This window comes from Vombatus ursinus, unplaced genomic scaffold (genome assembly GCF_900497805.2).
Source record: "Vombatus ursinus unplaced genomic scaffold, bare-nosed wombat genome assembly UNPS02014768.1, whole genome shotgun sequence".
In the NCBI taxonomy this organism is placed as follows: Eukaryota; Metazoa; Chordata; class Mammalia; order Diprotodontia; family Vombatidae; genus Vombatus; species Vombatus ursinus.
Window position 1 is genome coordinate 23678006 of NW_020954546.1, and position 12381 is coordinate 23690386.

The window sequence follows — 12381 nt, forward strand, 5'->3', positions numbered from 1 at the left end:
TTCAATCCCACTCTCCCAGGTCAGGAGTCCAAGCAGTGCCTCATCAGCCCACTCTTCCTCCTTACAGAATCATTTAGCATATTTATTTTATTATTCCTATTGTTGTGTAATCATTATTATACGTGTGTATATGGGGGGAGGCAAGAGTGTACTTTCAAAGAACTCTCCCTGCCCTCGGGGTTGTATAGTCTTGTTTGATATCTGAATTCAGTCTGAAAAGGCTGCCAACCCACAGCAAAGGACCAGAAGAGGAAGAGCTCCAATTTTCTTCGACAGGCTCATTGCTTACAATATTTCAAGAAGTCATTTAATTTTTCAGGATGTCTCCTTCATTATTTACTGAATAGGCTCCTCACTGACCAAAATTAGGTGTCTGATTTCATCTTCAATGCAGATATTTGTTTTTTTATTGAATTCATTGATTTTTTTCCCCTTTTTCTTTTTGCTAAATTTAGTATCCAGAAAAGATGTAGTTGTCCTTCATGCTCAAAGAGGATCAAAATGACATCACTATTTTGGAGTCAAGGTACAGCGTGTCCAACTGGGACTGATCAGACCAATACAAGCTCGGAAGGCTCTACCACAGGTTGGGCCCAAATAGTGCACAGGAACTTTTGGAGTGTAGATGTCTCTAAATTTGCACGCCTCACATTTCTTTTGAGCTACTGCAATTCTGCTTTGCTCATACTGCACAGTATCTTTTTTGATGCAGGGATGCCACGCTGGGCAGTCCTTTGCCAGCATCTCCCACGTCACACAATCAATTCCAAAGTTCTTCAGAACGTCCTGGGGAGTGTCCTTGTATCGCCTCTTCTGACTACCATATGATCTCTTGCCTTGTGCAGGTTCTCCGTATAATAGTCTCACAGACAAATGTACATTTGGCATTTGAACTGTAGAAAATGTGGTTGGAGATACTGTTTCTGCATATCATCGGGGTGTGGATGCCTACATGACCACATGAGAGCACTGGAGTCAGTTTAAACTGGGTTTGAGGTTTGTGAGAAACAGCTATTTTTCATTTTCACAAAAGTCACCTGAAAAATGCACTCTAGGGGTTAGGTGGAAGTTGAACAAAGGAAGCCATAAATTAGAATAAGAAAACACTATTGGTAGGTGAATAGATTAACTGGCGGAAAACCTGTTCTGAAGTTAGGTATAGGTTAACATCAAAAGGGGTGTTCCCAAATAAGAGCAAAAGCAGATGCGGCCCTGGTCCCCGAATTGTGGGGAGTGGGAGATGTAATTAGGGGCGGAGACTCACGTGGGGAAATTAGGTGCTTCGGATAGGCTGTAACCTCTATAATACCCAACCGATGGGGAAACGGGAGGGAAATTCAAATCAGGGAACTAGGAATAAAAAAGGGAGTATCTGTTTGACACATGTGGGACTCCAGACCTTCCCAGGCAGTTAATAAAGTTTCTTCCTGGTTCAAACAATGGCTTTGTGGAATTCGTGGTAAGACTTTTTGCTGCTAACAGAATAACGTGGCCAGCCCATCAGAGTTGTGCTCTCTGCAGTAGAGTTTGACTGCCTGGCAGTTCAGCTCAAGAAAGGACCTCAATATCCAGTACCTTATCCTTCCAGGTATCTTCAAAATCTTCCTAAGACAATTAAAATGGGGGCAGCTAGGTGGTGCAGTGGATAGAGAACTGGTCCTGGAGTCAGGACAACCTGAGTTCAAATCTGGCCTCAGACAGCTTGACACTTACTACCCCTTTCCTGGGTAAGTCACTTAACCCCACTGCCTAGCAAAAAAACAAAAACAAAACAAAAGAAAAAAGACAATTAAAATGGAAGCGATTGTTTCCTGGCATAGCGCTGGTATACTGTCCAGGTTTTACAAGCATACAATGAGGTCAGCACAACAGCTCTGTAGACCTTCAGTTCGGTAGGCAGCCTAACACCTCTTCTCTCCCACGCTTTCCTTCCCAAACACTGAGCTAGCTCTGGCAACGTGTGTGTCAACCTCTTCATCTATGTGGGCACATAGAAAGTATACTGACAAGATAAGTGAACTTATCCACAATATTCAATGTCTCTCCATTTACTGTGACCAATGGTTCCATGCACAGATTGGTGTGGTGCTGGCTAGTGGAGAACCTGTTTTCCTGTTGTTGACTGTCAGACCAAAATTAGCATAGACAGCAAAGAATCACTCTATTGCCTCTCAGCCTCAGAGGCTGCATTAAGTGTATAACCTGCAATCAAAAAGTCGAGCACCAACTCTCCCTCCATTTTAGTCTTGGCTTGTATCCTTTTCAAGTCAAATAATTTACTGGTCAGTGTGGGAGTTGACCTTGATGTCATTTTTGTCCTTGTTGAAGGTGTTCAACAACACTGCTGAAAGCATCATGCTAAAAAGCATGGGAACAAGCACGGCCTTGTTTCATTCCACTGGTGAGTGTGAAAGTCTGAAAGCTTCATCTATTATCCAGACCCTGTGCAAGCATGCCATCATGAAACTGACATACAGTACTGATGAGCTTCTCTGGCCACCTCTGTTCTGCTCCTGGCATTTCTCCTGGAGTTGTCGGGCAGCAAACATCATTATTAACTGTTACCCAGCCCTTTCTGAAGCAACACTAGCTCTCAGGTAGATGACCATCCTCCAGGTAAAGGATTAACCTGGTAAGGAGGACTCCAGCAAAAGAGAGACTTCTCTGTGACTGTCACAAAGAGGTAAACGCACCCTTTTCAGATCATTATGCAATAAAAATTACATGTAATAAAGGGCCATGGAAAGATAGACTAAAAAGTTAACTGGAAACTAAATAATCTAATCCTAAAGAATGAGTGGGTCAAACAACAAATCATAGAAACAATCACTAACTTCATCCAAGAGAATGACAATAATGAGACAACATACCAAAACTTATGGGATGCAGCAAAAGCAGTTCTTAAAGGAAGTTTTATATCTCTCAATACTTACATGAATAAAATAGAGAAAGAAGAGATCAACGAACTGGGCATGCAACTAATAATAGTTGTCACAGGACAACTATTTCCTTTTCCTTATAGAGATGAACAATGGAGGCATCCTTGAACTCCAGGGGGAGAATCTCCTCTTGCCATATAACCTGGAAAATTTCAGTCTGGTTTGGTAGACCCCTTCCTTGTAAATCTCAGCTGTAACAGAATCGGCACCAGGAGCTTTGCCAGGTGACAGGAACCGAACGGCATTCAAAACCTCTTCTTCACGGGGAAGTCTGGCTAGAGAGCGACTGACTTCAGCCTGAGGTGTGCAGCCAATGGCTTCAGCACTGAATGATGGCGGTCTGTTGAGAACAATGGAAGTGTTCAGCCCATCTCTCCAGGATCATGTTCTCAAGGTGGTTCCATCAGCACTGAGTGGCTTCGATGCACCATAGCTCTTAGCCCCACAAATAGCCTTCAGGGCATCATAAAGGCGCTTTGGATTGTTACTATCAGTATAAAACTGAAGTTCATCTGCCTTCTCACTGGGCCAAGAATCCCGCATCTCTCTAAGCTTTCCTTTGGTTGGAGTTAAAAGATGCCTTCTTAGAGACAGATGTACGATCCCGCTGGTAAGCCCTTGGAGTTCTCTAGCAGCTTCTGAATTTCCCCATCATTTTCATCAAACCAGTCTTGATGTTTGCGAGTATTCTGGCCCAGATGAGTAAATGCAGTGCTGTCCACCAAATCTCTGAAAGCTGTCCACTCTTCTTCTGCTCCACTGTTGCCAACTGTGCGCTGGCTCAGCTTTCCCTCCAATTAGCAACAAATTGTTCACAAACTGTTCACACTAGGAGAAGCACGCTAATAAACTGACATTAAGTCTTCTGGTAGTTGTCTTGTCTTGGGGCCACCACTTTTGCTCAATGTGAATGTTTAGCTTGGAGAGGATAAGTCTATGATCAGTCCAGCACTCTGTGCCATATATCGCCTTCATCACTCTCACATCCTGTCTGTCTCTTCTCCTTAAATGCCAACATTTGCTGTGAGGGTACATCCACAGTTTTATTGCATTTAGGTAAATGGAAGGTCACGCAATACATAAGTCTTCAGTAGTAAGTAGCCTTGCTGTTGCTATTTCCAATTCTATTCTTCCCAAGGAATCCTAGGATTCCCTGCCATGTTTGACAATTTGTGTCTATGTTGGCATTAAAGTCACCCATAATCACAAGCATGTCCTCTTTCAGCACAATGATGATGAGGATCTCCAGGTCTTCAAAACTTTTTCTTTGACCACATCAGGGTTTGTCATGGTGGAAGCATATGCACTTATGATGACAATGTGATGCTTTCCTGAAAGTGGCAATCACACTGTCATGAGCCTGTCATTCACTTCTTTTGGGAGGCATAGAAATGTGTTGACTAGATTAGTTTGGATTGTGAAACCTATTCTAGCTTCACAGCACTCCCCATCACTGCAGCCACTCCAGAAAAACATGTATGCAGCACCGACTTCAGTAAGCTGGCCTTCGCTTGTCAGCCTTGTTTCACTCAAGGCTGCTATTTGGAAGCAATACCTGCTGAGTGCTCTCCCAACAACAGCTGGATGTCTTTCAGGTCTACTGGATTTCATGTTGTCCATAAGTGTGCACGCATTCCATGTACCAAAGGTGAGTGGAATCATCTTCACAAAAGTTTTTCTATGTATTTTTGTATTTCAATTGCAGGGTAGGATCCCCGCCTTACCACAGTAAACAAGCCAGGGCTAGGTTAGGTGAAATAGATAATCTTCAGGGTACCTTTGCTAGCCCCTTTCTCACATCAGTAGGTTAGCAGTGCAGTTCTTTAAAAAAGCTGCTTAGAGAACCAGGAGAACATTGTGAGATGACTAACATTAATAGACTTAGCCCTTCTCAGCAATGCAAGGATGTAAGACATCTCCAAAGGTCTCATGATGGAAAATGCTATCCACATCCAAAGAAAGACCTATGGAGTCTGAATGCAGATCGAAGCATACTATTTGCTATTTTTTTTTCTTCTGTTTTGTTTTGTTTCCTCTTGCTGGTGGTTACTTCCATTGGTTCTAATTCTTCCTTACAACACGACTAATGTGAAAATATGTTTAACAGAAATTTATATGTATAACCTATATCAGATTTCGTGCTGTGGGAGAGGGAAGTGGGAAGGGAGGGAGAGAAATATGTAAAACTCAAAAGCTTATGAAAGTGATTGCTGATAAATCAAAATAAATTAGTAAAAATTTTTTTTAAAAAAAGCTGCTTAGAAAAATTAGGGGAAAAAAAGGCTACTTAGACACCTGGGGCTGCCAAATTCCACTGCTGCTTCAGTCCAATGAGAAGACAACACTATGGCCTGGGCTGCCTGTGTGTAGGGTTGTGACTATAGCTCCCAGTGTTTCTGCTGCTTTGTCACTTGTCTGTCGCCACAGGACTCTGAGGGAGGTAAAAATGGTAAAATGGTATGGCTGATATCGTGACTTGCACCTAAGATTGGATTTAAGTGAGGTAGAGTTGCATGAAGTTGTTGGCCTCACTTTGTCTTCCAGAGTCGCTGAAGTTCGGTGGCAAGACAAAAGTCAACACACCTGGTGATGGTTCAAGATGCAATGGACCACCTTGGTGTCTTCAATGTCTAACTGAGCTCTAAGCACTCTGCAGAGCCTGCTTCTACCACCTTTGTGGCTGCTGGAACAAATTATTCACATCCACCCATTCCACCTGGGGACATCTTCACATGATTGGAGCAGATACCTCCCCCACCAACTCACCAACACATTTGGCCCACTGGTTACCCTCAACCTGATTTAGCCTCTCTATCAAGATGGTTGACTGTGGTGTGGCTGCTGCACATGCTATAAGTTCTTGAAGTCACAGGTAAGAGCTGGGTGGCAGATGAACCTTGAAAAGGTCTCAGCAAACCCTCTTACCAGAGGTGCCAGTCTTCCCTAAACACCCACAGGTAATGGCAGAATTTCAAGACTCTTCAAGGCCTTGTGATGTAGCAGATAATGCCTGAAGCTAGGATGTAGGAAATATAGGTTCTAGTCTTGCCTTTGCTACTTAACTAGATGTGGGACATTGGGAAAATCACTTTATCTTTCTGGGTCTCAGGTCCCCCCAGGGTGCAATAAGGCTGAACTGCATAATCTCGAAGGCCACTTCCAGTTCTAAAATATTATGACAGGAGGGTTCAATCTGCCATCCTGAAGCAAAATGGTGGCCAACAGAAGTTTTCAAATTAACATTGCTCCTGTAATTTTCAAACAATTTCAATAAAATTGGGTACGTGTGTGGTTAAAGGCCAAAGAGATGTGTGATTATATTAAAAGTGTCTACAGCTGCTAGAATCACGAGACTGTAAAATGAGGAGGATACTTAAATCAAAATGACTGTAAGCCACCCTGGGAAAAAAAACCCTGACATTCTCTGTAAAGGACCAATAATACTCAATATATAATACTCAATAACAAGAATTTAGTGGCATTACTACATGGGCAGACTCTGAGGGTCAGTGTCCTCAGCGATAACACGACAAGGTTAGACTCAATGACCTCCAAAGTCTCTTCAGCCTCTTGGCCTCTAAGCTGAGGTATATGGGTCTATCAGCAGGCAGAACGTTGGCCTCACTGGCTATGTAGAAGCCCCCTCCCCACCTGGTCCTTACCAGGGCCCCATCTGTCAGGGTGCAGCCAGAAAAGCGCTTGGCCAAGAGTCCCTCGAAGTTGGTTGTCCTCTGGATAGCAAACAGAAGCAATTTCACTTCGATCTCCTTAGCTCGGGTACGCATGATCTTGGCAAGTTCCACCCTTGAAAAAAGAAAAAGCAACATGAAAATAGCCTCTCCCATGCAAGGTCAGAGCTAACTTCTGTGAGGAAAAGACAAATGTCCTTAGGGGACATTCAGAAAAACACATGGGAGGGGGCAGCTAGGTGGTGCAGTGGATAGAGCACCGGCCCTGGAGTCAGGAGGACCTGAGTTTAAATCCGGCCTCAGACACGTAACACTTACTAGCTGTGTGACCCTGGGCAAGTCACTTAACCCCCATTGCCTAACCAAAACAAACAAACAAACAAAAAAACCAGAAAAACACATGGGGGCATGTCCATCGCTGAGACCGGTCCTAGCCGTTGTCTAGCTTTTGGCAAGTGGGCACCGGAGCCTCTCAAAAACTTTTAGGAGAAGCCAGCAGCACACAATCAGAGACTTGACAGTCAACGCTGATCGCCCCAGTTACTCTCTTTTGCCTCCGCTGATATTATTACACTAAGAACTATCAGGAATTATGAATCAGACAATGGTTTCGTAAGTTGTCACTTTATAACGAAATCAGAAGACTACATAAAAATAACTGTGTTATATATAAAATCACTACACTTTCTAGATATAAATATGTTCTGCTGTTGTTGTTTGCTTAGACTTTTGCTTTCACTGGTATAAGGGATGTCCCAGGTGAGGAAAACTTTCATCCATACTGTTTGCAACAGTTCTGAAACTTCTAGCTTGGGGCACAGAGAGGTTAATAAACAACCTGCCTGGGACTTTAAAGGGAGAGGCTTGAATCCACGCCTTCCTAACTTCCAAATCAGGTTTAAATGCGACTCAAAAATATTTAATAAAATAAACAGAAATACAATACAACACAGATAATGGTAGTTAATGGTTTTCTAAGTCACTATGTTGTAGATTTGTTTCTATTTGTGTTTGACACCTCTCCAGTACAACATGCTGCTTCTCACATAAATGATTTCCTAAGGCATTTATATTGAACTAGGAACAACCCCCTTAAAACTATTTTCAAACAACTGCCTCTCCAAGGGATAAATGAAAATGGCCTGTAGGTGCCAAATTCGCTATGAAAGGTGATAATTCATCTATCTGTTTATGTGGCCTCCATCAAAATAAGAGAGGTATTTGGTCACCAGGCTCCATCTGCAACACAGGTCATGGGTAGGATGACCTGTGGCTTTATCAGTACGGGGCACTCCTAGCGTGGGAACTCTCTCAGCCAAGCAGAAGGCAAGCTCCCATACAAGGAAGGACCTGAAGGAGGCTGGCCTGGAACCCAGCACTGCCTTGGCTCCTGCTTCCTCAGTGCTAACCTGCTTTCACCTTCCCTCAAGGGTTAAATGACAAACCTCAAAACCAAGAGGTCGGGAGTTTATTTGGGAATCAAGAATCTGTAGGGCCTTTTGCCAGATTTCTAACAATTGAAGCTTGGCAGGCGCTGTGGCTTTAACAGAAGAACAATCGCCGGCCGGGAAGTTCAGATGACTTCGCTGGCAGGGCCGTGGGCCCGTAGCCTCCCAGAGACTCTGCTTGTCAGTGTGCCTCTGGGCGAAGGAGAAGCAAAGCAGCTCCCACTTCCTCGAGAGTCAAAGTTTGAGAGGGAAGTTAACACCCACTTTAACTATGTACTGATATCTAAATTCATAGCACCCTATTGTTTCTCAAGAAAGGAAGGAAGCAAGCATTTATAAAGTCCCTACTATGTGCCAGGCACTGTGTCATTGGACCCTCACAACAAAACTGAGAAGCAAGTGCTATTCGTGTTCTCATTTTACAGCTGAGGAAACTGATGCAGAGAGAGGTTCGGGGACTTGCCCAGGCTCACAGTGTTAGTGAGTATCTGAGGCAAGATTTGAACTCCAGTCTTCCTGACTTCAGGCCCAGAGCTCTATCCACTGGGCCACCTAGCTGCCCCCCACAACAACCAATCCAGTATCCCTTTTTCTATAAAAGCTTTCCAACAAGCTTTTTAAAACATCGAGATGAGTTCGGCCTGGATCTAAATAAAGACAGGAACTGATCTGAGCTGTTCTGGAGCGTTTTGGTTGTGTTTAGGGAATCATCAGGATAATGTAGGAGGCTGGTCTTTTGTCTTCTTGGCATCATCTTCATTCCCCACTGTCTTCCTCCCCCCACCCCTTTCCAGAGAGCGAGGCTTTATAACAAGGAACAAAAAAGAAGACACCCCGGCCAGCAAAACCAGCCGATAGTTTGAAAAAGCCTGACGTCACATGCGGTTTTCCGCATCCCTGGTCCCTCACGTCTCTCTGCAAAGTCATGGCGGAAGGTAAGACCTAGCCTTTTAATGGTTCTTTAATTTATCTCATGAAGGGGTCATTGCTTTGTACTCTATCTGCACTGAATACTTGACTTACTCAGTGTGCGTCTGAACATGCCCTCTGAGGCTCTGAGCCAGGTAAGTCAATTATTACTAATCCCACCCAATGATGACCCGAAGTCTGGCAGCTTTGTTCTCAGCTTTGTCACCGATGTACTGACTCCATTTTCGGGGCTCCAGTCCTCCCACAGTGGGAGGCTGTCCTGGCCATGGTCCATCTACTTGGAGGTCTTTCCTGATCTTTCCACCCTCCGCCCCCCAACACACACAGTGGAATGACTTGGCGAATATTTTATAGTCACTTAAGCATATGCATGTAGTTTCCCATAGATACAAAGTCACTTCCTTGAGGGCAGGGACCATTTCACTGATCTCTATACCCCCAGCACCTAGTGCAGTCCTTGGCACGCAGGAGGCCCTGTTCATTGAATTAATGAAGGCTCTCCCAACAAATGCAGTGAAGACACGTGGTATCTGTTAAATGCTTTGAGCTACTACCATCACCTGCCAATAACAACTGAGGGTCAAGGTCCGCCTGTCATTACGGAAGAAACGAGAGGCTAAGACAACCAGCATCCTGATCCTCGAGGACCTTCCTTATTTTTCCCGTTATCTTCTTAGCAAGTCTGAACCAGACGTGCTACAGATTTAGATGTTACAGCATAACGCATGTGCAATGAGGAGTGGGAATGATGGAGACCCAAGACCCCTGGGGTGGAAGGTAATTTGAGGTTTCTTAGAGAAATGTTTTTGGAGCCAGGGCTTAGAGGAGGAGAGAAGCTCAGCCGAGCACCAGCTAAGACTCTGCCCCTAAGCAGAGACCCACAGAGAGGAGCACATGGGCAAGGGAATCTGCCGCACGGAGGCAGAGGAGGAGGCTTCAGTTCAGACCCACGTTAGAGAAGCTCAAAGCCCACGCACTGACAGCAATCTGTACTTGGGGCCACTTTGGAGCCCCCGAAATGAGAGTTAGTCCTCTGAAGCACCAGACTCAGGGCATGCCTTATATCATTCACCTTGTGACATGGCAGAACTCTACAGCAATCCTCTCGGTCATGTACCACTCGTGGGGAAACATACGCCCATATTTCTCTTCATAATCCACAAGCTGGCGTTTTATCCAGGCATAACGTCTGTCAATTTTGTCGAGCCAGGCAACCTGGGTAAGATGGAGAACAAAAATCACCTGGTGCCCACAGACAGTACTGACAGCTTAAAGACAGAAAAGGAACACAGCCAACCCCTCAGCCTTTCCCCAATACTCGTGAGTCTGGGAAAGAACAGTCGACGTTTACATGTTGTTGATCTCACACATTCGTAGCTCACAGATTCAACATCACCAGTCAGGGATGCTAAGGAAGGACTAGGCCCAGAGGGGCTGAGCACATAGACACAGGCTCTCTTGATCAGCATCGAAGCAAACCCAAAAGGAGCATCTGAGGAATCTGGTCACCACTCACATCTTGGTTTTCTTGAAAGAGCACCAGGTATTCAGAGAGGTGCTGCTTAATAAACTTCTTGATGATTTCCTGCTTGATCCTGGGGTCCAACACATTAGCAACCAGACATGCGTCTCGCAGGACATTGCTGGGGCCTCCAGGCCTCTGTTAGGACAAACAACAGGCAACAGTTCAACAGCTAGGGCAAAATAATAAAAGCAAATAGAAGCCTTGAAAAACTACCTGGCCTTTGACGGCTTCTCCTTCTTTTTCTGTCTTTCTGTTACACTTGTTACTTCTGCAGTAGAGGGCTATTTTGGTTATCTGTTCCTCAATGAAACAATCTCTCTGTCTCTCTCACGAACCCCCCCCCCCCGGCCGCTTCACCCTCTCTCCCTATCTCTCTCTCTTTCTTTCTCTCTCTCCCCTCCACCCCCCTCTTCCAACCAACATCAAAACTGCTTTGTGAATCAGAAAGGAGAAGCTTGGGAAAGCAAGGCCAGGGCTGCCTGGGGGACGTCTGACATTCAGAAAACCAAAACGGAAGCCAGTATGTTGAGGTTGTTTGAACAGCATTCTTAAAAGCGATAGAATAACCTTAGCTTCCCGCTAGGTAGACCCCTTCCACTTGACTTGAACCTCTGGGATCCTCCAGTCTGAAATCACTACATCTGGGTCACACTGGGGGGAAAGGGGGTCTCTTAAACTCTGAGGGGCTGCCAAACCACAACACTAGTTTTGCTAATGGTGAACTATCCATCTAGGCCCCCTAAGCTTTTAATGGGTCATAGATAGGCAGGATACATCAACACTGTATCCTGAAGGAAGGCCTCTCAGTAGGATGTCTGAAGCCAAGCTTCCAATCCATTATAACTTTCATAAAAGTAAGTAATACATGGAAGGAAAAGCATCAGACCTGAAGTTGGAAGGCCTAAGTTCTAGTCTTGGTTTTCCAACTACCTCTGGGACAACTCCCTTCAGAGCCGTCCCCTCTCAAAGCCTCAGTTTCTCCTCTGAGGCATCTTCCAACTCAATCATTCAGTGACTCTGTTAGTGTCGTCCACTGAGATACTGAGGTCAGGCTGCTTCATAAATATTAACTAGAACAGTGAACCTTTCTATAATGCTTTAAGGTGTGCAAAGTGCATTACATCTATTCTCTCACCAGACGTCATTATTTAGAGAAAGAGCCTGACAAGGGCTAGACTAGTCCAAAAGCCCTGGGTTCCTACCCTGGTTCCAATACTTACGAGCTCTGTGAACATGAGGAAAGTCACTTCCCTCTCTGAGCCTCAGTTTTAGCATCTGTAAAATGGGGACAATAACACCTACGGAGTACCTACCTTTTGGAATTAACATAAGGCTCAAATGGGCTATAAAGTGCCTTGTAAATTTTTGTGTATTATATATTTATAAATGTCAATTTTTAAATATATTAAATATTTAATAAATAGTAGATATATTATCAAATACAAATGCCAACTATTTTTATTACTGTCATTTCTAAGGTACCACAGTAAATTCATACACAACCAAAAACCTGAATTGATCTCTTCTGGCCTCCAATGTCATCACCTTTCCCCATGTGCTCGGTTTCTCCTAGTGGCCCAGCTGCAGAATTGCCCCAAGGTCATACATTCATCCCAAGTCAGGTCCACTGCTCAGCAGGCAGCAGGCCGGCTTTATGACTTCTTCCTTAGACTCCTCGCTTCCCAGTCTTGGGGGAAAATGCTAAGCCTCACAAAAGTGGCATTTTAGTTGTGCATGTTTCCAAAACGCCACAGTTCCCCACAAAAGACATTCTAAGGCTGGCCAATATGCTATTTAAAAAAATAAAAACAAAACTTGAAAAATAGCAGGGGGCAGATAGAAAGATTAGG

At 44.4% G+C, this 12381-nt stretch overlaps 1 protein-coding gene across 3 annotated transcripts in view; it reads right to left on the reverse strand.

Annotated features, from left to right (window-relative positions):
- The window catches only part of VPS53 (VPS53, GARP complex subunit), a 135176-nt gene that overhangs the window by 54063 nt on the left and 68732 nt on the right, over positions 1-12381 (reverse strand). For all 3 annotated transcript variants that reach the window (XM_027861786.1, XM_027861788.1, XM_027861787.1), the window contains exons 9-11: positions 10523-10666; positions 10079-10221; positions 6602-6743 (exon numbers count right to left, since the gene is read on the reverse strand). In XM_027861786.1, coding sequence (XP_027717587.1) covers positions 6602-6743; positions 10079-10221; positions 10523-10666 — 429 coding nt within the window. The remainder of the gene's footprint in view (positions 1-6601; positions 6744-10078; positions 10222-10522; positions 10667-12381) is intronic.